The following is a 25,444-nucleotide window of genomic DNA, read 5'->3' as shown; positions in this document are numbered from 1 at the left end:
TGGTAAATTGTTTGCGCATGTTGTGTTTATAAACTTTTGCATACCTATGAATACATACATGTTAATTTCTATACATTTTTTTACTCTATTGGCTGCTTGTTGGCTTGATAACACAAAATCAACAAAATAATGTAACATAAAGAAACACAAAAAAAAATAAACGAAAACAACACAACAAAAGAACGGAAGCACTCAAACTTGCAACGAACAGCGATCAAACCAAACCGCATCAACAGTAATTGTGGCTCAAAGCTCAACTCAAACTTTACGCAAATCATTCGCGTTTGTACCTTTCGGTGGAGACACAACAACGTTTTAGAGTGCGCGTAGTGTGAAGAAGATTGGAAATTGTGTATAAAAACAAAACGAATAGCAGAAAACAGGCAAAGCAATAATGCAAGGCGCGTTTTTTATTTTATTTTGCGGGGAATGAGTGAAAATGTAGTCAAAATTTGTCAATTTGTGGCAGCTGTGGCTTATATTCAGTCAAGCGGTTAAAAAGTTATTCATTTACATAAAAAAATATTACAATAGAATTTTATTTAATTATTTTTATATTGTTTTTATATACGATATAAAATCATATGATCATATGATATGCAAATATGACAGCGGGGAAAAAGCGCTGAGTGTGCTTTATGTGCTATAAAATGAAATTATACGCTGCACGTGTTAGAATGCTAATTTTATATTTGTTTTAAAAAAAATTCAATCTCCAACCTATTTTAATCTGAATAATGCATATTTTTTTAAGACTTAAACGTGATATAATTTAAAATTTTACAATAATTCACATTGTTAATTGTGTTAACATTTGTGCCACTTTTTTGTCTTGAAACTCTTGGAAATACGGGAAAAGTAATTTGAATAAATCTACGCACTGCAATTAAATTAGTAAAAATTAAAGTGAAACCAAAAATACATAAGTTAAATAAATATTTTATTTAAAAATTTGTTTCGCTGATTGCAAATTAAATGATAAAATTCTTTCTCATTGCATGCTTGCATGAAAAATTTTGTGTAATAATACATTTTTGCTCAACCCAAATACTCAACAAATATTTATGTGAAAACTAAAATTTTATTTTGCAAGGTAAGAATTAATATTTTTGTTTAATTATATAATTAAAATGTTAAAAAAAAGTATATATTAACGTTGTTGTTTAACGGGTGCTAAATTTTATGGTAATAGTTCTTTATGGTTTTTTGTTTGTTTAAAATGGTGGTTATCAGCGAAGTATGCGTGAATGCAAATGCTCTTACGTCAAGTTCAAAGTTAGAAGTTCGTTGCTTAAATCTATATTATGCGGACCGTTAAGAAAATTAAGACTTTTGGATATATATCTAATTAATTAAGTAAATAAATATCTATCTTATTAAAACTGATAATAAAAAACGCAAGTAATTTATAAAATTGAAATAGTGATATAATTCAGATCCTTCTCTCTCTCTCTCTCTGTGTCTCTCTGTTAGGGCCTCTACCATCATCTGATATCGAATTCTGTTATTTGATTCTCGATAGATATCATTCTAGCAATAATTTGGCATCTCTTAGCTCTTCTTCTAAGAAGAAGTGCTCAAAATTACTCTACATATTTTATCGTTTAGTACCAGAGTTTTAGTACTATTTAATCGTATGATTACGTTAACAAGATGTCGAAACTAAACATGTTCATATATGATCCAGTTCCATAGATCTAACACGTATCTTGAAAGTCTGTAGCCCATCCGAGTATGTATATATACTTACTTACTTACTTTGTTGGCCATTACTTACTTAGTAGCCTCCGCCAGTCAGCCCGATTAGTTGCTTGCTGTCGCCAGTGGGTAGTATCGACCGTCTCCGAATCGTTGGTCACCTGATGCTTCCACCGAAGATGCAGGATAGATCTTCTGAAGAATTTTTCTCTCGAATGTATGATATATATGAACGATAAAATTTTAACTGAAGTAAAAGTTAAACCTATGACTTGTAAAATTGATGCATCTATTTTGGTTTTGAAATTGTTAAAGTATAGTGAGAAAACATATCATCCGGCAAAAAAATATTTCCTTACAATTTTAACTATTGTACTTATCACAACAGCTAGATTTAACAGATCATTTTCGGTCATGAACACAATAATATATAATTCACCATAAAAAACTGAGTGTGCTTGCCATAGTTTTGATACAGGAATAATGCAGTTGGTCAAGATGAAGAGATCGAATTGCTATTAAACAGAAATCAATTAAGCAACCTCAAAAATTAACTTTCAATTCGTTGAACTTGTGTTTCCAAATAAAGCTGTAGTTTATAAGGTAATTTAAAGCATGGCAAATGCTTTGATTAGTGTCACTGAAAAAAAATATTATAGAAAGTGGCAAAAAAACTTGGAACTTGAGCATTGAAAGTTTGGGCAGCCTTGGCCACTTTTGGAAAAATATAATTAATCATCGCTTCTAATTTGACAGGCACGAGTTCTAAGCCTGACACTTACAATCTAAACAAATTTTATACAGACTACAAACTTATTAAACAATTTGACAATTGGCAATACTAGAAACAGCGTTGAATGGTCAGACAAATTTTAATAAATCAACTAAAATTTTTGTTATCTCTTTCATTTTTACTCGAACTCTTCTAAATATCCAGCAGATTTCTTTGAGATCTTTTCAGTTTTTAATCTGTAAACCCCATTCAAAGTAAATTTCTGGCTACGACTTTGTTTTAGTATCAATAGGATGTAATAACAACTGCAAGAAAAACCATTCCCTTGAATCCAATCCCTCTTTAATCCCTGTGCATCACGTCAATAATCTCACCCCTTCATTTAACAAAAAGTTTTTTTTTTTTGACTCAAACGTTAAGTATAAATAACAGGGTCCAGATTCAGTAAATAAGTTTTATAATCTATTCGAAATGTGATTCATGAATTTAGCCAAAGCGACTCTTAAAGGTTGCATCGGTGCATCGTCTTAGTGAAGCTCATCTTTTTCAATTGGGAAAAGTTCTCGGTTTAATTTATCCAGTAAAATTACTTATTACACATTTAGTTATTGAGCGATTATTTTTAAAAATGTCAATCATCAGCATGCCTTTGCTATGCTATGTTATTCCAAAACACAGTAGCCATGACCGACTACTTCCCTACTTTTACAACTTGTCTTATTTAATTGTTTTTCTCATTGTTTAATTTTCTATTTTGATTGTGTTTTGATACACAAACTGTAGTTGTTAGCCTACAGTTAAGAATATAACTATAATTCGATGGATAGTCTATCACATGGAAGACAGACTTACTTAAGCTATACGAAATGGAGTCATTGGAATACCCCAGAGAAGTTTTTAAACACGCTAGCTGAGTGAAGGAGGTCTGAATAGAAATACTGCATTTATTAACGGAAAATCTGATATTGTGATATTAAAAATCTTTTGATTGTTTTCCGAAATATATTGTTTTTAACAGTGTAATAAATCCAGCTAACTAAAATGCCTTGACACATGACAACTTTGTTAGAAATAAGAGAGAGTAATAAACTTTTCCCAATTAGCATGAAAATAAACATTTTTTTTAAGAAAATTTGTTAAAATGTCAGTAATATTTTAGTGCCAAAAATATAAAATTGACATAAAATACAAAACACAAAAAGTTCTACTTAATTTTTACTAAGAAATAAATTATAAGATATCAAAAAGCAGGTAGAACAAAAATTAAAACAAGATTTTAAGTTTTTTTTCTTTTTTGTTAATTACAACAATTTAACTGATTTGAAAAAAAAGATTAATGATGCAGAATATTCAGTTTTTTATGTCTTAAAAAATTTCATCAGCTGACTTTTACCAGAAGACATCTTTTTACACCACCGACCTTTTTTCGAATCCTCATTTTTTTTTTTGGTAATTTATTACCAAAAAATAAATAATTAAGCACATGTGCTAAAAACCAACAAATTAAAAACAAGTATTGTCAAAAGAAAAAATTATTTAATTATAAACAAAAAAAAAACAAATTCCATAAACTTAAAGCGTAGTATCGTCGTTTTAAAATTAGTTAAAGTTATTAACTTATATGAATATTACTGGAACATGTCCGAAAAGTTTATTTTTTAATAGGTTAAATTTCAAAGTTAGTAGATTACATTCAAATTTTGCTTTGTGTTGCAACAATAACGAAAATTAATTGGTAGTTAATTTTATATACCGTAGTGCTTCTAAACCTGGTAATAGTTTTTAATTTTATATGTTATATTTTGAACTTTTTTTGTTTTCATATACAGGGTGTTTCTTGTGTATCTGCCTTTTATATTCCTTAGTTCAAGAAAATGGATAAAAGATACTTCTTTCATTGCACTCTGTGTTTTTTAACAGACAAATAAAATTTTGTATATTCCTCTTTCATGTACGTTCTTTGAATATATCTCTGAATGACTTATTTTGGTTAACTTCACTCCAGAATTTATAAAGGAATATGTATAATTGAACTTGATCAATCAACATCACTGCTAGTATTGCCATTTCCATCTCAGTTTTACCCAAGAAGAGCAACATTCTCGATAGTTTGTATTTAGGTTATACTATGCCTGTACCACGAGCTACTTATAGTAAAACTCAAGTAAAACACAAGTAAAGTACAAACTGATAATACAAATAAAGTGCCAAATTACGCTCTTTATACAGATTTTAATGGAACAGCTTTGTGTAAAATCTGGTGAGAACACCAGTCCCGCGCAAATATATAATACAAAAATTTGAATTCACACCAAAACAGCTGATTCACACATCAACACAAAATTTACTCGAAATAAAATGTACGAGTAAACTCTGTGTAGCATTTTGAAACTTCGACAGTGATGTTATGCTCTATCAGTTACTCTCATTTACTAGAAAATTTGCTGGTGGAACGCACTTGTGTATACACAGTGTTACTTAAAGTTACAACGAGTAGCTCGTGGTAATACTCGAAACAACGTTGTATGGTCAGCTAAATTTCAATAAACTAACCAAATTTTTGTTATTGTCTTTTCATTTCTATTCGAACTATTCTATATATTTTTTATTTAATTGCTAAAATTGTCAAATCTTTTACATTATAAATTTTTATAATATTTATAATTTTATTCAATATACATATTTAACTTTGTGGCTATTTTTGCAATAACATAATAAAAGTAACATAAAAAATATACAGGAAATCTAAATTTCAAACTGCCAACATCTGACAAACAAATATATGTATTTTATAATAAATATTGATTTTATGTACCCTAAGTTTAGTTTACAATTTCAAACTGTAAAACTTCAAATAATTCGAATTTAATAAAGAAAAATTACTAATGCAAATATATAAAGCTTTTTTACAGCACTTTGAAACTAATTAAATCAACAAAATCTTACCTTTCACTTTTCTGTTAATACCTAAATAATTGAAAAAATGACGTGTGTCGAAACAAATTGAATACCTATACGAGATTCACCGTACGTAAATCTGGACACTATTTCTATTCAAAAATTATAAAGAAATTATATGAAAATTTTCGCTTTCATTAGTTCTGCATTATTTTGCACATGAAAATAAATGACAAAATTGTCATAAAACATTTTCATTTCGTTTCCACTGAAAAAATTTTTCAATTAGCATATCAGGAAACTCAATTGCACTCAAACTATTGTTTTGTTTTTCTGATTTGTATCTTTCTACGGGTATTTCTGCAAATTTTTGCCTGCGATAGATTGCCGTAATCATAATCAATAAGCTACTCTGCACTAATAGCTATGCTCGTACAACTTTTACTTTAACGGTTTAACATTCTTTACTGCACTGAAGATAAAATTGAAAAGGAAAAAATACAAAACCATTTAAACGCTAACACCACATCATGCATTTGTAGATACATGGATACATAGATACATTTGTAGATAGATAGTTGCATGCATTTTTTGTAGGCAGCAGAACTTTATTGCACTTTAAGTGAACATTTACTCATGTTTTGTTAATGTTAACGTTTGCATTATTTGTGTATTTAAACGTTTGTTACATTTTCTTTAAATTGATTTTACTTTTGTTAGTTTAGGGTATATTAACCCTAAATAAACCAATTTCGTGCTGGTTTTCACAACAATTAATGTTAGAAGTGATATAAAGAAACAAAAAATATCACAAAATAAATTATGTTTGAAAAGTAAAAATAATTTAGCCATTAATGAACTTTTACGGACTCATATAACGTTAGTTAAGATAACTCAAAGAAATTTTAATTTAAAAAATAATCATAGGTGTGTACAATCTTGCTGTGATAGTAATACCAATACTAATTCCAATACATAGGACAAGAAATAAAATTTGTGTAAACTTAAGCTCTTTTTGTATGACAAATAAAAAGTTGATTATATATAAAATTTGTTGTATGTACAATATATTAATTTTTTTATGAATACTAAACAAACTAAGATTTTAGTTATACATAAAAGCTTTTATATATCAAATTTGAATATTTCTTATCCAATTACTTAATCCATTAATAACAATAGATTTGCAACTTCCAAATTACAAATATTTTTGCCAAATTAAGAAAAAATTCAAATTGTTCCAAAATATTTAAATGAACGTTTTCTTCAAAAATCCTTTAACGAAACTGATCATATATGTAGAGTAATATATATTCGCGTCTAAAAGCCTTCTGCAATAAGTACCTGTGTCAGATTTGAAACGTATGGTGGACTAACCGCATCAGTAATGTTAATCTCTGGAGCTCCACCAAACAGACCCACACTTCTGTTGAAATCTGTAATCTAAAATGGCGTTGTATTGGGCATATGATCCGCAGATCGAGCGAAAACATCACCCGTCAAGGACTTCGATGAAATCCTCAAAGCATGGATGGAGAAAGTACAATTAGAAATGGAAGCTGAAAATTACTCCTGGAATGACATCAGCTGTGAATCGCGTTATAGTGTTCGCTATAAGAGAATAGTCGAGACCCTAAGCTCCACTGAAAGATGAGGATGACAGAAGAACAAATATTCTACAAAAATATTTAGTAGTATTTTTTATCTTATTTTATGATTCCGTTTTTTAATACGGTTAGCTAGTAGTTGAATTGTTATACTGTACAATTCTATTACATATAAGCTTAGTTCTTGGTTTGAATTAATTTTAATAGGACAACCTATGCAAAATTTCACTTTGCTTAAATATATTTCTTCACTAATCTGATGGACCTCAATACTAGACGTTTATCCATTTGTTGACTTGTGTAAGTGTACATTTTCAAACTTCTTGGTATATATGATTGTTAGTTCATAACAATCCATAATAATTCTAAGAATAGATATTTTCGTAAAAACAACAGTTAATAAAATACACATATGTATTTTTGCAGTATCAGTTAAATAGAATAATATCGCATTCCTTATATAAAAGAGTAATGACAGAATTTTACCGTACCGATGATATTCATGAAAATGGATATTAGTTGTATTAGCTTATAGCTATTTTGTATTCAAGGTGTTTGAGTTAATTAGTTTACTAAATGATGTTTGTAATTTACTTTTTTTTGTTTTTAATGCTGTTAGCTAGCACTTTAGCACTTTTTTGACACTAACTGCATACGTAAATAAACTAAATGGGACAACTTTTATGTTGGATTACTGATTTTTTTGAAAATAAATTTTGTTATTCCAGTTTCTAACTAATCAACATGCAACATATAAATAATTACTATTCTCATTGCCTTTACGATGACTTAGAATCCACCCTTACACAATTTTACTGAAAAGCAGCTTAAATACTTGCGTATTTGCTATTATTCAAGTCAAACATGAGGTCATAAAATCATTGTATTCTAATCGGATTTATTGTGGTTTAATCTGCACGCAATTGTAGTCATCTGAAACGTGTTGGAATATACATATCAACAACAATTTTATTAAAATATAAAAAATTAATAAAAATTATGTTTAAAACATTTTTATTTTTAAGAGAAATAAATTGATTCTGCTAGCACTTCTATAAATAAATTTTTTTTCCAACTGTTCAATGATGAGTTAAGTTATTATATGAAAGGAATTGGTATAGGTATATAATATGATATAATACCTCAGTTGAACTTATAATGTTAGCCTTACTTATCTTTTGTTATGTAGATCCAATATTTTAATTTTAGTATTCCTATCTAATATCTAGTACTCATATTGGACTACCCTACGGTTTAATCTGTAGTATTACTACGGGTCATTATATATGCTCACGTGAGTTTTAGTGCTCAAAGCTTTCATTATAAACTATCCTAACTTTGTCTCTTTAGATAACAGTATCTTTCACTAAGCTTGTTGATTTTGTGTTTAATATACATGAATTTTAAGTCGACTATATGGATTCGTTAGAGACTAAAATTTCTGTGTTAGAGTTGATGAAAGTTCTCCATAACTGTACTTTATATATGCTAATTGCCTTTTAAAAAACTTTATAAATGTTGAGATTCTTTTGTAGAGTTGAATTGAGGTATGTGTCCAAGCATCTTATAAGTTCTTTTTATAATTTATTTAACTGATATCTTTTTGCTTTGTATTGGTTTTTCCAGATTGAACGACTATCAAATTTGATTAAAAAATTAAATAAGATTTAATTTGAATTTCACAAAAAAGTTATTATTGATTTTTTTAAATATTATATTTCATTTTACAAATTTATTAATTTTTTTTAAAGTAATTTTAAAAATCGTTATTGGCATATTTTTCATTAATTGAATTCCTGTCCAAATTTGTTTTTGCAACATTATTCAATCTGTACGAATTCCGAGCGTAATTATTATAATTATATACAAAATTTCGATGCGAATTTCGATAAGATGTTTTATAAGAAATTGCTTAATAATAATAAAAAAATTTTACAAAAAACGTAGCAAAGTAAATTGAGTTGCAAAAATAATTTACACACAGTCGAAGCTATCGTGTTTTCTATTGAAAATGGCTTTGCATTTCGCATTAGCAATGCGAAAGCAACTGCAATTGCAATATCAACAATAGATAATCAGCAATACACGTAATCAGACAGTCGTAAAACAGAATATTAATATCGTTAATTCACAGGCAGTCAACCTTAATTAGGTCAATATTTAAAAATAAATTACCTAATTGCTTTTAAAGGCTGTGTAGCATATGAATTTTTCATTACAATTTTTCCAATGCAAAGCAATGTACATAATTTCTATTTGATTTGTGCCACTTCAATGTAATTTAATAATTGTTTTTTACAAATAAAGATATATTTTTTAAAATTGCATTCTTCCTACTAAAAGTACATTTCAAAAAACCATTTTTTTATGTCACTTTATTTGAGCATCTTTGACCTATAAAGCAAAACTCTACATTAAAATGTTAAAGATCTTCAAACCCAGTGTTGCATTTCTAGAGATATGAAGAATTATAAACAATGAAATTTTAAAATACAACAGGAAACTGTTAAGGTCTATATGTTATAAAATGAACAATCATAGAGTTATCTTAAACAGATTTAAAAGTACCTGACCTAGAACGTCCGCATGATCAATTAAAGTGTTTAAATAAAAATATGATGTGGTCGGGGAAGACGTTTGTATAAATGCCGTCATTTTTCTATCAGAGTAGCAAAAAAATACTCGCAACTTACAAAAGAAAGCATATGAAGCAACAGCAATGCTGTTAAAATCTTCAGAGTTAGGTTTAACTCGCAAAAAAATTTACGTTTTAAGTTTTAGTGCAACCAAATTCAAAAATCAATCTATTGTGAATGTTAACTGGAAATATGTTGCAATCTTCCCGTCATCCATTAAAATCATATAAACATTTCATTAACAAATAAATTACAATATTATTAAGGTCGTGTGCAAATTCAAGTAAATTGAGGTAAAGTAAATTGTAATTTCCTAGGGATTTTTAGTACTGCACTTATTTACACTTATTTGTTACACTTATTTATAATTTTTCTGTTAAAAGTTTTCAAATTTATTTATTTATTTATTAAACATCTTATAAAATATTTACAATGGTAATACATAATTTACCTAATTTTTATCTAATTTATCCCACTTGAAATTCTGGTTAATACCAACATTCGTTGCCATACTGACATAACTTACTATTTGCTTCAATTTACCATCAATTTACTCAAACTCGCACAAGGCCTGAAGCTCTTTTTAACAAGAATTGCATTGAGCTATATATGATGTTATATCGATTTCGTGGTACTGATTTGGCATCACTGTTAAAGTGACATACCAAACCAAACTGCATCGGAAACTGTTTAAAGTTTAAAGTTTTTGATCAAAATCTTTATCACAAGTGTTGTTTATACCATGGAATGAGGAACAATGCATATATATCTATTAAACCCTTTATATGTATATTTATATTAAACCAAATATATATGTACATATATAAACAGAAAAATTTTAATTTTTTTTTAAAATTACCATGCATATCTTTTTTTTTCTCTTCCATTATTTCATTATTAAGAGTTGAAAGATTTCTCCTAAATTTGTGTTTACACCTTAGTAATTTTGAATTAAATTTGTTTAAATTGGCCATTATATGTTATTGATGTTACTCGATTTTTATTTGATCTTCTTTTGATTTAATGAAATAAAATAAAAAATTAATTCACTTAACCATTTAAGTGTTTTAATGTTAAATAAAAATAAAATAAAAATCTTAAATGATTGCTTTGTCAAATTGATTGTATTTGCCTGTGAGCATTTTTTTTATAAATGAATTCTTTTTCAACCAACATTGTTTCGCCTGAAGACATTTTAGTAAAATACAATACGAAAAACATGAATAATTTATTTTTAACTTAAATATTTGTATCTTTAAATATTTGCCAATAATTCAGATTCTTTAGTCTTCTACAGATTTGAAGAAAAGGACGTTTAAGCAAACGAGAAGAGAAAGTGCTGTTGCTGCGAGTTACTTATTAAGGTCTATGAGGTGTCATCGATTTCAACAATCAAGAGTTATCTTGACAGTTTATAAGTTTAGAAAAAATATTTTATGCATGTGTATATAATTTTATTTCTTTGTAATCTGAGCTATAACAAACTAAAGTATCTAGTATCATAAAACGAAAAAATTTACAACAATAAAAAATAACATTCAATTTCTCGCATTTGTAACTTATTTTATGGTTCGTCAGTCTGCGTCACACTATTGTGGGCTTAGCGAACAAACCTTCAGTAGCTGAAATGCTAAAATCTATGCAATTCTTAAGTAGTCTTTTAGGAAACCAACCATTCAGTGTAGCTTTTCTTGAAATGTTTTCTTAATGTAGAGATGCTTATAAAAATATTTATTCATTTCATTGTTTAAATTTCTTCCAATAATGTTTGATTTAAATTCTTCATGTCATGATTAATTTCATTGTTTTCATGTTAAATTTATTTCATTTCATTGACATCTGAAATTTGGGATTTATTAGTTATATCTATTAAAAAATTTAAATATCTTGTGTTATTTGAAAATTAAATAATTTGAACTTAAACATTTTAGGCTTAGTATAATAATTAAAAATTTTAACATTATTTCAATTCATATTTCTAATTTATTTTGTTATGCAAACAGATACTTTTGTCTAAATTGAATTTAATTTCTTTACAAACGAAAAACGTCTATTATACTGTACTGTACTGTTATATTTCATTAAAAAAAATTGATTGTTTATAAAACTTGTTCGACAGACTCTAATGCACCATTAATAAAAATAGTTTGGAAAGTTAAATTTGTAGATATACGAATTTAATAGTAAGGTAAAAACGTAATTCAAAGGTTTATTCAAAGCTTATTCAAAGATTATTTAAAGGTTTTTTTTTTTGAGTAATTACGGTTTCACTTTAAATGCAAATTATGTAATTACTTAATTTAAATTAATTTTATTAAAAGCATGGACCTACATTTACAATAATTTGATTTATTTGATATTGAACAGTGTTTAATTTAATTTAATATAAATTCGTAGAGTGTAAATATTGCATGTAAGAAGAAATATAGCAGGAGTGGATTTTTGCTTAAACTTTACTTTCCAAAAATTCCCATTAATACATCACAGGGCAATATTAATTAAATAAAATATTTATCCATTTAAATTAATTGTATATAGTTTTTAAGTGGAAATATTGCATTCAAGGAAAATATAGTAGAATTTAATCATTTACATAAACTTTTTTTTCCAAAATTCCCATCAACACATCACAAAGTAATATTTATTACATATAAAATTTATTTAAATTTAGGTTTGAATAATGTAAACTTATAGCTCAATAATGTCTCAAAATAAAAATTCTAATTAACTCAATTTACATAATATATTAATTCTGAAATTAAATATACATAAAACACACAAATGATTGAAATTTCAATCAAATTGTTATTTAAATATATGGTTTTAACCTTGTCATTATTTTAACCTTGTGATATACAACCTAATTAGAATGTTTTTAAAGGCACATCACAGAGTACTGAATTTTTATTCTTCAGTTAAGGGCAAGACGATGGCACCTAGTTAGTTTAACATTGTGGCCTAAACGGTAAAATATAGAAATTAGAACCAACTAAAATAAAATACACTACTTTTAATTGAACATTCAACATTTTCTACGCTTAGGACAACATAAACCAACAATCTTAATCAGGTTCTTGCAAGTGCGGGACTTTAATAACTGTACTGGCTCCCTTAACATTCCTTGACTTGTCGGCACATAGCTTTACGAATATTCATCAAAATCTTTTTAAATGTTTACAGTTTGAATGGTGTACATATAATCACGATTCTTTACATAATCCCAAGAAACAAAAAACTAACTAGTAACAAATAATTTTAATAACATAATCCAATTAATAAAACGTGAAATTACACTAAGTTTTTAGCGCAATAAAGTCAAAACCCATATCTCCGACATCAATGTCTTAAATTTCAAACTAAAAAAAAAACAAAAATAATGTGACAATGGTAATTTGAATTAATGGTCATATCTTCGTGATTTTTAACAAAATACTCTAGACCAATTGACTTGCTACAAATTGATCTTTTCTGGATGGAATAGTTCTCCGACAGTAACTTGTGAATTTTGGCTTTTTTTCTATTGCTCTAAATTCTATAATTTTTTTTTGTTGACATATCTACCACGCGAAAAATAAGTCACATTACTCAAGAAAATTAGAAATGCAAAAACACTATTATTTTTATGGAAATTTTAACAATTTCAACCTGTTCAGCGGCTGTTAAACGATTTATATACCTTGCTTGACATATGTCGTGAAACAGTAGTGCGAAATCAGGATCACGCAATGGATAATGTTTTATTTCAATAAATAGTTATAATATAGACGTTAAATTTAAAATTGAAAAATTCATTAATTATTTTAAATATGTCTTAAATTTTCTTTTTATTTGTATCCCTTTCTTATTTAATTAATTCTTGCTTGGTGATACAAAATAAGATTTTCATTATTATTGGTATCACTAATTTCAAAGCTAATCTCTAAAATATATTTTGTTAGTGAATCTAGTGAAATTGACTTAATAATAATTTCTTTCTTAAATATTTAATTTCTTCTTATCCTAATATTACTAATATTATCCTAATATATATCAAGGAATTTTGTTATTATTGGTATCACTAACTTCAAAGCTAAGCTCTAAAATATATTTTATTAGTGAATTTAGTGAAATTGACTTAATAATAATTTCTTTTTTAAAAAGTTTAATTTCTTCTTGTGTTAAATAAATTAAGGATTTTCGTTATTATTAGTATCAATTGTTTAAAATCTAATCTCAAAAATATATTTTATTACTGATAGATATTTGTGAATTAGGCTTAATAATAAAAACTCGTGTAAAAATATTTAGAAAATGCTTTTTATGTTTCAATTACACTTAATTTTAAAAAAATGCGAAGGTGCAGCAAGCGAATTGTTATTTTCACTAGGCCAACGGAACGTTCAGCAATGCATCCATTGAAGAGGGCATGAAAACAATGCCCACAGACTGCAGAGTTTAAAAATAAATTAAAAGCAAGTTTGTCAGATGGATTTCAGATACGGTGCAGTAAATGCAAGTTGCAGTGTGCTCCGCTTCATCAGCTGTTCAGTTCATTCCACATTCACCTAGGTTTCATTGTGCCACAACATCAGAAAATTTAAGTTGAGTTGCAATTGTGTGGAGCATACTTCGCAAAGTAGTCATCTGAAATAAAATTAAGTGAAATAAAGTTGCGCATTAGCAATGTTACTTAACAATAACGTTATTAATTCACATTACATAATGTTTCAATTATATGTATAGTGTATCTCTATGTATTGTATAAAAATATATTATTATTTTTTTTTTTTTTGATTCTTTGCAGAAAAAATTCAACATTTACAGTATAACAGAGGCAGTGCCTCAGAATACGTTGATTGTACATGGTGTCGCTGATAAAATTTGCTAAAAATATTTAAATTTAGTAAACAATATAATAATATTTGCGTAAATTAAAAAAAAAGTTATCTACAAACGTATGCATAATTAGTCAAACAGCAAACATAAATAAAGGTAATTAAGATAAAAAGACAAATATTGTCGTCAGATAAAAGGAATATATTACACATAAACGAAAAAATAAATAAATAAATACCATAAACAATAGAAAAAATGTTGTTAAACAAAGTAAAAAATAAATAAATTTTTTTCAATGATTATGCAGTGTCCAGTAAAAAATTTTAAACTTTAAAGGAAAAAATATTTATTTAAAATAAAAAACATAAAAATTATTTAAAAGTAATTAAAAACTACGGTAAGAGATGACGGTTTTGCCGGAGTCGCCCACAGCACCAATCATACCACAAGCTGTACCAATAACGCCGCTCATACCTCTCGCGCCGCTGACTCCGGTTGCATCTTTTTCACCACTCAATGAGGAAAGCCCAACAACGCCGCACTTGAATTCCGGCATAAGCCGTAGCAGTTCACAGCAAAATGCCATCGACACTGACAGTGGCAAAAGCAGCTGCAGTCCAGCGCTGCTTGACCGCAGCTTTGACAGTGGCATTGGCGTCGAGGTGCACGATTTGCAATTGCGCAAACGTCTGCAACAATGCAAGAGGATATTGCTGGCATTGGAGCGCGATAAGGACGCCTTTCGAAAGTTACGTGAACGTTTGAAGTAAGTAGATTTTCATTTTTTCATATTAAATATTTTTTTTAAGTATAATATTAACGGAAGTAATTTATGGATTTGGAAAGCATGCATTTCAAATGAGTTCATTTAAATATGTACATAAAAGCAAATATTGTATTATGTAATTAGTATCTATTCATAAAAGAAAATAATTATTATTTTTCTTTAAACTATTTAAAAAAAACATAACTTTAATCATTCATTTCCGCATCTCAATAAAGTGAAAATTTACAATAAGAAAGAAATCAATATGCATAAGAATATTCCTATTGTGTTAAAAATTAAATTGTTTATTCTAAATAATTAAACTGAAACTCTTTGTTAAACATATTATCTATATACACTCCTATTATACAAAGGAATGTGACCGTTTATTCCAATCAAGTGAGTTCTAATAGTGGTGTTTGTGATATTGAGAAGAAGTTAAATATCATAGCTGTAAGCCAAAGTGCGAATTGAAAATTTTATAAATATCAGTCAAATTTCAATAAATTAATAAATTTTTGTTCTTGTCTTTTCTCTATTATTCGAATCCTTCTAATTTATTATTTTCATTCGACAATAAATGTAACAATGGTTCCAACACCGACCGGGGGCCCTTCCTGCAGTGTTTTGTCATTAAAGGTCAGGTTCCACTCGCAATCTCGTTGTAGTTCAACCATTCGCAATGAATCGTTGAATCAAACATATCTACCAAATTGCTGAGAAAGTATCCAGAATGTAATAACAATAGTGGTATTCACTTTGTCTTGCAAACTCATTGTAAGGTGCACGAAATGCACAGATTGAACTTGCACTAAACAACACAAAATACATCCACAAAGTTTGGTGTAATGGCTTGTAATCTTGCTATTCCTAAACCCACGTATATGTGCTTACAACGAAACAAATTGGAAAAACAAACAGCTGTTTTGACTGCTGTTACTCATATGGATGTGGTATGCCGCAAAAACATCTGTTTCATTTTAATGTTGCAATTTTACAACCGAGGTGTTCTCGCACTCTTGCAATTTTACTATAACCTTGTTGCATTTAGTGCTTTAGACTTTGTAAGACAAAGTGAATGCCCCTATCTTATCTACATTAAGATCATAATGTTAATTGAATATACAATTAGAGACAGATATAATACTCAGCAGTTTGATGTACTAATTTGTTAAAGTTTTAATATGTTATAGCTTATCATCCAACTTTCCATTTCATTTGAAATACCCAATAAATAGAATTGATAATCATTCAATTGAAATTAAATAAATCGTGTCATACAACTTAAAACATCTGAAAATCAATTTTAATTCAAAGCTAATTTATTAAAAAATATTTTTACATTTTATGAATTTTTGGTTAGCCCGAAGGTCAATAGTTGCAATCAAAGAGGAAAAATTAATTTTAACAAAGAATTGATTACGTTTTTGCGGAATTTTATTTACTGCATTTCTCTTTAATTGAGTTTTGAAATAAATTTATACAAAATTATGTTAGATACAAGTGTTCTCGATTATGGTTTAATTTAATTTCAACAAATTTCAAAACTATACGAACTTCACTATTTTGTTTTCAAAATTTTTAATTAGTTTATGTAAATGTACTTGAAATAACCCAATTTATGGAATAAATTTTCAAAATCTATATTTGATATAATTACATGAATATTTCCGCTACCAATTGAACATTAGTAAGAAAATTTTACTCTATTTAGGACTTAATGCCATCCAGATGAATTGTTCTATTATAAAAAGTTGTTGAAATAAAGAAATTTATTTATTTATTCGATTATTTATTTATAAGTTTTAAGTTAACTACAAATTCGAATTTGTTGTCTAAGCATAACAACATAACAGCATAATAAATTATACTTTCCTAAATCATAGTCAATACAATTAAACATAATTTACTATCTAAGTTTTAGTAATAATATTTAACAAAACTTTTAATATATTAAATAATCTTAATGTGTAACTCAAGAGGTGGAACCTTTAACTATAACATCCGATTCAACCCAGGTACTATATATAACTTACTTCAATTAGAACAGTGAGTGCACATACCTACACGGTATGCAATGAACAATTATTTTAAGAACTTAGTCTGAAGCATATAAGGATAGACTTAAATAAAAGTCTTATGTGGAAAGAAACTATATTTACAAAAACTAAGTAGATGTAAATAGAGGAAATTTATATTGGACTTAGTCTCAATTTGCAGCTCTTGCTAAAAAAATTATCTTTTGAAAAGTACAACAAGAAATTGTTGGACCTACACGTAAAGAAAAAATGATTCCAGAAACGCTACAATAATAAAATTTACGCGATCTACCTTGAAACAGACGTATTTATAAAAATTATGTTTGCTAGATTCCGGCGGGCAGGGACTTTTGTATAGGTATGGGACGTAGATTTTTAATCTATTTTCTTTTATTGCGATCTGTCACTTAAGAATAGACAATAAAAAATATTTAACAGTAAGTGAATGGACTGTGCTCAGTAGCACATTTGTCTGTTAAAGTCGGTCACAGATTAAAGTTCCGTGTGCGAACGTTTGTTTGCGAAGACGTGTGAACGTTCTTCTTTCTGCTATAATTCTACTTATAAAATGGTTAGTATGATATTGCATATGTGTTTTCTGATTTCTGGCTTGGGTTTTTATAACATCCTTAAGTACGGGGATGTTGAGATCGCGATATAACATTCATTTGTCATATATCTAGGAGCATTTGAGATTATTCTAAGATTATTCTATCTCTATATTTGAAGATGCAGCAGTTCTCCAGAGTTCAATGCCATAAGTTCAGATTGTTTAAAGTATATCTTTGTAGCTTTTGTTCAGTATCCAGTAGAGCTGTAGCAGTCTGATGCTAATTGCTTTTCTTTTTGTAAAAATGTAATGTTTCCAAAATAGTTTTGTGTCAAACTGTATCCCTAAATATTTCGCTTGGGTAGATTGGAAGATTAAAACATCATTAAGCCGTACCGGTGTACATATATTTCTTGTCATTGTAAAAGTTATTTGTGAAGACTTGGACTCACATGCTTTTATTCTCCAGGTCTTAAACCACTGGGAAATTTCATTTAGCGCTCGTATTGTATTTTTTTGTATTTTGTCTAGGTTAATGAACAAATTTTGTCTATTTTTGTATTTTGTCTAGGTTATTAACGAACAAATTACCTACAGAGAAAATAAAAACTGGCAGAATCAATAATAAAAATACTTTATTAAAAACAAAATTTAATAATAGTTTCTTAAATCATAATTGCAACCTCATTGTGTATAATTTATTTTATTAAAATTTTATATAATATACTTTTTATTATCATTACCAAAAAATGTGTATATGGTGAGATTATAAAATTTTATTCTTAAAATTAATTAAAATATTTGGCTAAAATTTGTTAAAGTTATTAATTCTTAAAATTTTTGTAGTACATAAATATAATATATGATTTTTAAAAACTTTTCTAACAAGAAATTGTCGTTGTTATAATATAAGATTTATTTTTTATTTGTAGAATGAAATTCAAAATAAAAATCTGTAAGTCTGAAAATGACTTTACAACTTCACATAAATTAGTAATGAAAATTAAGAAAAAATCACACGCATACAATGAACATTAATAATATAAACTACATTATTAAACCAAAAGCTGAAAATATTTGTTATATTAAAATCTTTTCATAGAAAATGACAGATTTTAAATTTGACATAAACCGCTTTAGAAACGCTCCCAAAAAAAAGAAGAAACTGTGGTATAAGAAAAATAAAGATGTGATCGGCTTTTGTGGCAATTAGTAATTTGGTAACTTCAAAAATAAAATAGAAATAATATGAAGTCAATGAAAGAAAATAAAAAGAAATAAATACAAATTTTTAAATTAGTAAGTTGAAAATGAAATTATTGATACTCCTATATATCGGGTATTTTATACCCGAGATTTAAAAAAGTATAAAAATTGGTTTAATTTTATATTATTGTATTTTACTGTTATTTAATTTCAAACTTAATTTGATTTTAATACGCTCTGTATTGTGATTAATATTCATAATCAATTTGTATTGTACTAAATCAAATCAATTTTCAATGAAAATAGGTAGTATTGTATACATACATGATTTAGAGATAGTTTTTGTATAGCTTTTGAAGTCTTTAAGCTGACAAATTTTATAATTAAACAGCTCTGTTTATACAACAAAAACTCAATGTGTATATGAGTAGTAAATAATAGTTTAATAATAAAATATTAAAATATTCAGGTTATTACAAACATTTATAAATATTATTAAATAAGATAAAGATAATAAATCTTCAAGAATATATAAAAATTTAAAAATAGAAACTAGAACGTTGTTTTTTATTTAATGTTTATGTCAAATGCTTTGTAGACGTGATATAGTATAGCACTAAACGTTCTCATAATACTATTCTATCTACTTAACATGTTACATATTAAGTTACTTATTAACATGTTACTTGGTTGGTTGGTTGGTTGGTTGGTTGGAATGGCGGCCTTGTATCCCAAAAAGCCTACTTAAGCACAAATCTTGGCCCATTGTGGTACCACAGGAGTTACGTTGATTTGTATATAGATTGTAATCAGTATACATTCAACGTCGAAGAAAGGTAACGAGTCTGTTACTTAGTTTATGTAAATATTTTTTATATTTTTTCCTGAAGAAAAGTAATAGTTTAAATAACGTAAATTTTTTTAATAAAAATTGAGTAAAATAAATTCTGTTTATAGGTGGAAAAAATTACATTGAAAAATGTTGGATATAAATAAAGAAATTATACTGTATGTATATGTACTGCATTTATTTTTTAAAACTATTTTAATGAATATAGAGATTTATGATGAAATTGTATTTTAATATATATAAAGATTTATGATGAAATTGTATTTTAATGAATATAGTGATTTATGATGAATTTGTAATATAATCGTACTGCAGTTATTAAATGTTTTATGTACTCGTTGTAATTGTAAGTCAGGAATAACAACAAAATGTTTAACAACCAATTTGGATATCAGTATAACTCAATGATTTTTTGTTTTTTATTTATTCGTATTTAGTTATAGATGATAAATTAAAAAAAGATCATAACATATAAAAATTACATTATTAATCCTTTCAACTATAATTATAACGCCAATTTGCACTGATTATGCTTGAATAAGAATTCTTAATAAAGTTCCTATCACTCCAACTTAGGTATATACCAAAAAAAAAAATAACTTCTAATATTTTTATACTATGATGTTATGATGATACTTATCAGTTAGGCAATAACTGTAAATTCATTTATAAAAAATAATTTATTTCATAAAAAAAATGTTTTATGTTTATTTAGTTATTATGATTTTACACTATAATTCTAAAGATGCATTAGTACTAGTAAGACTTTTGATTAAAAGTAAATCACAACTTTTTATACCAAATTATCTTTTTGTCCTACAAACAGAACGATGAAAAATAAATACAGGAAGTAGCAGAAATTACTATATTAATTTTTCAACTTATTAAAAAAATTTGATAACATAAAACTAATAAACAAAAACATTTTTAAGTATTTGAAATTGTTTTTATTTTTAATTTAAATATATACCATAGATATTAAATGTATATCTTCTGCCAATGAGCAACAATATATCAAATTCATATCTTCTCCATTTCACCTCATCGACGTTACATACCAATGAACACCAGAGTAAAATACGTAGATACAAATGAAAATGCAATTGATTACACTTTTAAGGTTTTACTTTCAGTCATATATAACAATTGATACAACCAATTGGCCAACCCATGCATTAAAAAACAATAATTTTAAACGTACTTAACATTTTTTATGAATTAATTTTAATCCCATTTAGTATTGATTATTATCTACTTAAGAATACTTATTTTATGAACCTTAGTACATTACAGTATTCTATATGCCAAAAACCACTAATATACCGACAAGTATAGAATTTATTTTCATATACGAATTATTTTTTAATGAATTGATGTTTTTTTTATCACGAATCACATGACTTTTAATTATTCAAGTAAATATAATCATCTCTTCTGTAATCATTAAAATGAAGCAATTATATTACTATACATATATATGTATCTATTATAAAGAATCGTTAGTTATTTCTTTATAGATTCTATTAATATAAAATTACATACTTACTTAAATATTACTTTATAGAAATATTTTCATTTTATTCGACAAATTTGTACAAAAAAATCAGATACATCTTCGTTTTTACGTTCAACAAACATATCTCACAACTGGCATCGCTAATTAAAAATTATTTTTTATTACTTATATACGTACAATTGATAATTTATTCATTATTTATTACTTTATTCTTCACCTATTGTTTATAATGTAAAGAGCTAAAATAATTTTAACTTCATTAACTAAAATTAACTCATCGAAGTCAATAAAAATCAACAGTTAAGATTTACCTATTCATACCTTACACAGATACTAGCATGTACCTATGATATATTATCACTCATTATTAATGATTTATTTACAAATTCCCTGTGCATGTTGTACATAAAGTATATTGATATTTTAAGTAAACACCACAACTTTCGAAAACTGATTATCGCTTTTATATATCTAAAAAATTATTATTAATTTAGCTATATTATTATTATGTTTATTGTGAAATTGGGTAGTGCACTGCGACCTAAAAGATCTATTGTACCCATTAGCCGGATTAGAGTGTTTCTCAAAGTCCAATTTTCTTAATGAAAGACAGTATAGAGCCTATCTTTCCTAGTCTTGAATTCTTATGATCCATGAAATACCCTCCTAGGTGTTTCTTCAGCTTGTACATCAGTGACGGGCACTCCATAAGCACATGGTATGCAGTTTTTCTCTCTTCTCTACAGTATCTACAGTCTGAGTTGGATTGAATTCCTTATTTCGATAGGTGATTATTCAATTCACAGTGACCGGTCAATAAGCATATTAGATTATAATAGTCTTGGTAGCCTTTTCCAATAGAGTTTTTTTTCTTTTTCTTCTGATCCGTTCATAAGAATGGATAGAGTTCCTTTGTCAAGACTACAGAAAGGTTCCGGGACTATCATTATTAAAGCTGCCCCTGTTCTTGCAAGTTTGTCTGCCTTTTTATTGCCTTGGATACCAGCATGTCCCCGAATCTATATTAGGTGCACCTGATTTTTCCAGCTGAATATGTTCAGCTTATTAACGCACTACCACACCATAATCTATATAATGCAATTCGAATTTTATTACGAGTATGGTTAATGTTTAAATATTTTTTGAGTTTATAAAGACAGAATAAATTTTTAGAAGTTGTTAACATTTTTCACTAGAACTTCAGTTCTAATAATTATAACAATCATGGTATATGGAATTTAAAACTTCAAGTTAACTCATTCACCTTAGCCAGCTTGCTTCGATGGATCGTCTTACACATTCACTTCAGATCAATTGAAAAATAAACTTCAAAATGAAAAGATAAATTTTATTTTATATTTAGTACTGTGTAATCATGAATTATGTATATTGACTTCACAAAATTTTTTCAGTAAATAAAAGTTAAAAATAAATTTGATGTGAAATAAAATTGATATGACTTGCTATTGGCACTCCTACGGCCATAGCGGCAAATTTTTTAAATTGCATTTATAAATTAGCGAAAGTCATCATTTATTTGATCAAAAAGAATTAATTTTCTCTTCATTTGATTTTTATTTGTTAAGTTATTTTTTAATATGGTGGTCATAAAATTTTTTTATATAATATTTTATAAAATTTTCTTTATTATTTACAACGTTACTCATATTTTTTCTCCGTTTTTTGTTTGTATCTGAAAGATAGATGAAAGCAAACCAATTTGTTACACACGACGTTTTTATATTCATTTTTCGTTTTCTTTTATTTATTGTTTTTAATAACTATTAAGGGTTGCAAGATATTTCAAAAATAACACAAAATTAGTAACTATTTTGATATTCAAAGCTAACGCACATTTCTTTATATTTTTTTTGTTTATAAAAATATAAAAAAAAAATAAAAAAAAATATAATAAATTAAAAATAAAAAATTAATTAATAATTTTTAAATTAAATTAATTTTCTGTTAAAAACAAATATTAAATATTTTAATTGTGTGTGTATGTGTGTGTATTCATAAAATGAATTAATTATAATTAACACCACATTTCGTGCTTAATTAGAACTACTTAAATTTTAAAGTAATTTAGTTTTACCATACAAATTTGATTGTTTTAAGTTCACTTTTTGTTGACAATATTGCTTAAAAGTTTTGTGAGAATTAATTATCTTTTAAATTAATTTAATGAAAATTTATTATATATCACGGCTACTTTTGCGAAAATTCTTAATGTTACTTGCTGAAATAATTAATACATATATTGAAAATATGCTCATTACTTAGTGGACTTGTATTCTACTTAGCATGTATATGTTTTCACACAAATAATTATATTGCAATAATATAATATATTCATTAAAAAGCTTACAAAGGTAAAATTTTCAGTAACTTACTTGCAATGTGTAATTTGTTGGACTATTCCTTTAAATGAATTCTATGCATATATACAAATTTGTATAGTATTATTATTACTATTTATTTGAGTTGATATTAATCTACTACTTGTTTATGTGTGGAATTATTAGTGTCTCATTGGGAATATGAGGTGATTTAAGTGTAGTTCTACATATCTTTTAAAGTTTGTTAGGTTTGTGAGAACCTTTAGCTGGTTTAGTGTTGAATTTTCAAAATGAACAACATAACATCATCGTTATTGTTGCAAAATTTTTGTATTTTCTTTTGCAGAAAAGTTTAGTTTTGCATTATAACCAAGGCTTTAAACCGGAACTAAAACGAAAACTGAAAAAATGTGCTGTTTTTGACAAATCAAGAACTAGAATTAAACCGAAAAAAGACATCGATTCATATCGGCTTATTATACCACCTGTCCTTAACTCAACTAAAATGTATATGCCTTAAGAAAAAAAATATAAGAAAACAATAACAGCAATAAAATAATAAATAGAGAAGAAAATTAAAAGACACATTAGATTTATTAATTAAATAGGATACAGCAGTTAGACCTCTTGCTAAAATGACAACTTCCTCTAGACTGAAAGATCACCCTGATTAATTCAACATATACGGCGTGATATCTGGTAAATAAACCCTGGCTTCTATAGTTTAGTAACTATATGTAATGTTACTAGTCTTTAAGATTCTAAAACTTATTGTTAGGCTTTAATTTACAGCGATTCAATAATGACATATTGAAAAAAAAAGCAGTAACGACAACACGAGTAAGAGATATATAATTTGAGATAAAAGGAATAAAAGTGCCACAAGGCTTAAACATTTCTATAGAAAACATATCTTTATAAATATTTTCAATGTTTAAATTAAAGCTATCTAAGGTTTCCTTACGACCTAAAAAGCTTTCGTATCGTTTTTATCTATTCATAACGAAACCTTAAATTTTCACACTTATCTGTAAATTATAAAACAATACATTTTATCAATCTGTTGCTTATCAAATAAAACTCGTAATCATTTCTTATAATACTCATATATACACTAACACAACGTTTGGACAATAATTTTCAAGTTTAAGTTAATAAAATAAAACTAAAGCAAATGAAATGAATTGAAATATTTAATCAAAAATAAATGAACTGCAACTTCAAGCAAAAATAGTTGCAAATTACGCCGGGAGGTGTTAACAGCTCCGAATCACGTCGAATTTTTTGTACGTTCGTATAAAAAAGCGCGAATTATAAAACAAGATAATAATATTATCTTAAAGTTTTATAACAATAACAATAACAATTAATATAAATAATACAGAAAATACAAATTTTACAATACAATATTTTGCTTTTGTTGGTTAATTTATCAATGTTTTAATGTGAATAATAATTAACATCTTTAATTAAATAATAACAAAAATAAGTGATGACAAAATAAATTTGTCGAAACTGTCAAGGTTACAAGAAATTTAAGTTCATTAAACACCTGCTGTCTCTAAGTTGATAGAGTTAGATTTTACTAAATATTTCTAATTTTTCTAATATTAGAGCTAATGTTATACATAAAAACTCAATAATAATAAAGTTCTAACTTTTCGTAATTAATTTCCACATGATAATACGCCATGTAACTACAAGTGAAAAATATAACAATACATAGTTTATTAATAACAAAATTATTATATATTCAAAAATATTAAAATTTCAAAAAGTAAATAAATAAAG

The 25,444-nt window shown here is 26.6% G+C and overlaps 1 protein-coding gene across 1 annotated transcript in view; it reads left to right on the top strand.

The window, feature by feature from the left end:
* The first annotated feature begins 1,034 nt into the window (after nucleotides 1-1,034).
* LOC119674125 overlaps nucleotides 1,035-25,444 on the top strand; it is a 68,452-nt gene continuing 44,042 nt past the window's right edge. The window contains exons 1-2 of the mRNA XM_038085249.1: nucleotides 1,035-1,093; nucleotides 14,356-15,153. Coding sequence (XP_037941177.1) covers nucleotides 14,792-15,153 — 362 coding nt within the window. The 5' untranslated portion in view covers nucleotides 1,035-1,093; nucleotides 14,356-14,791. The remainder of the gene's footprint in view (nucleotides 1,094-14,355; nucleotides 15,154-25,444) is intronic.

This window comes from Teleopsis dalmanni, chromosome 2 (genome assembly GCF_002237135.1).
Source record: "Teleopsis dalmanni isolate 2A chromosome 2, ASM223713v2, whole genome shotgun sequence".
Taxonomy (NCBI): Eukaryota; Metazoa; Arthropoda; class Insecta; order Diptera; family Diopsidae; genus Teleopsis; species Teleopsis dalmanni.
The sequence above is the reverse complement of the archived record's forward strand: the minus strand, read 5'-3'. Positions and strand labels throughout refer to the sequence as shown.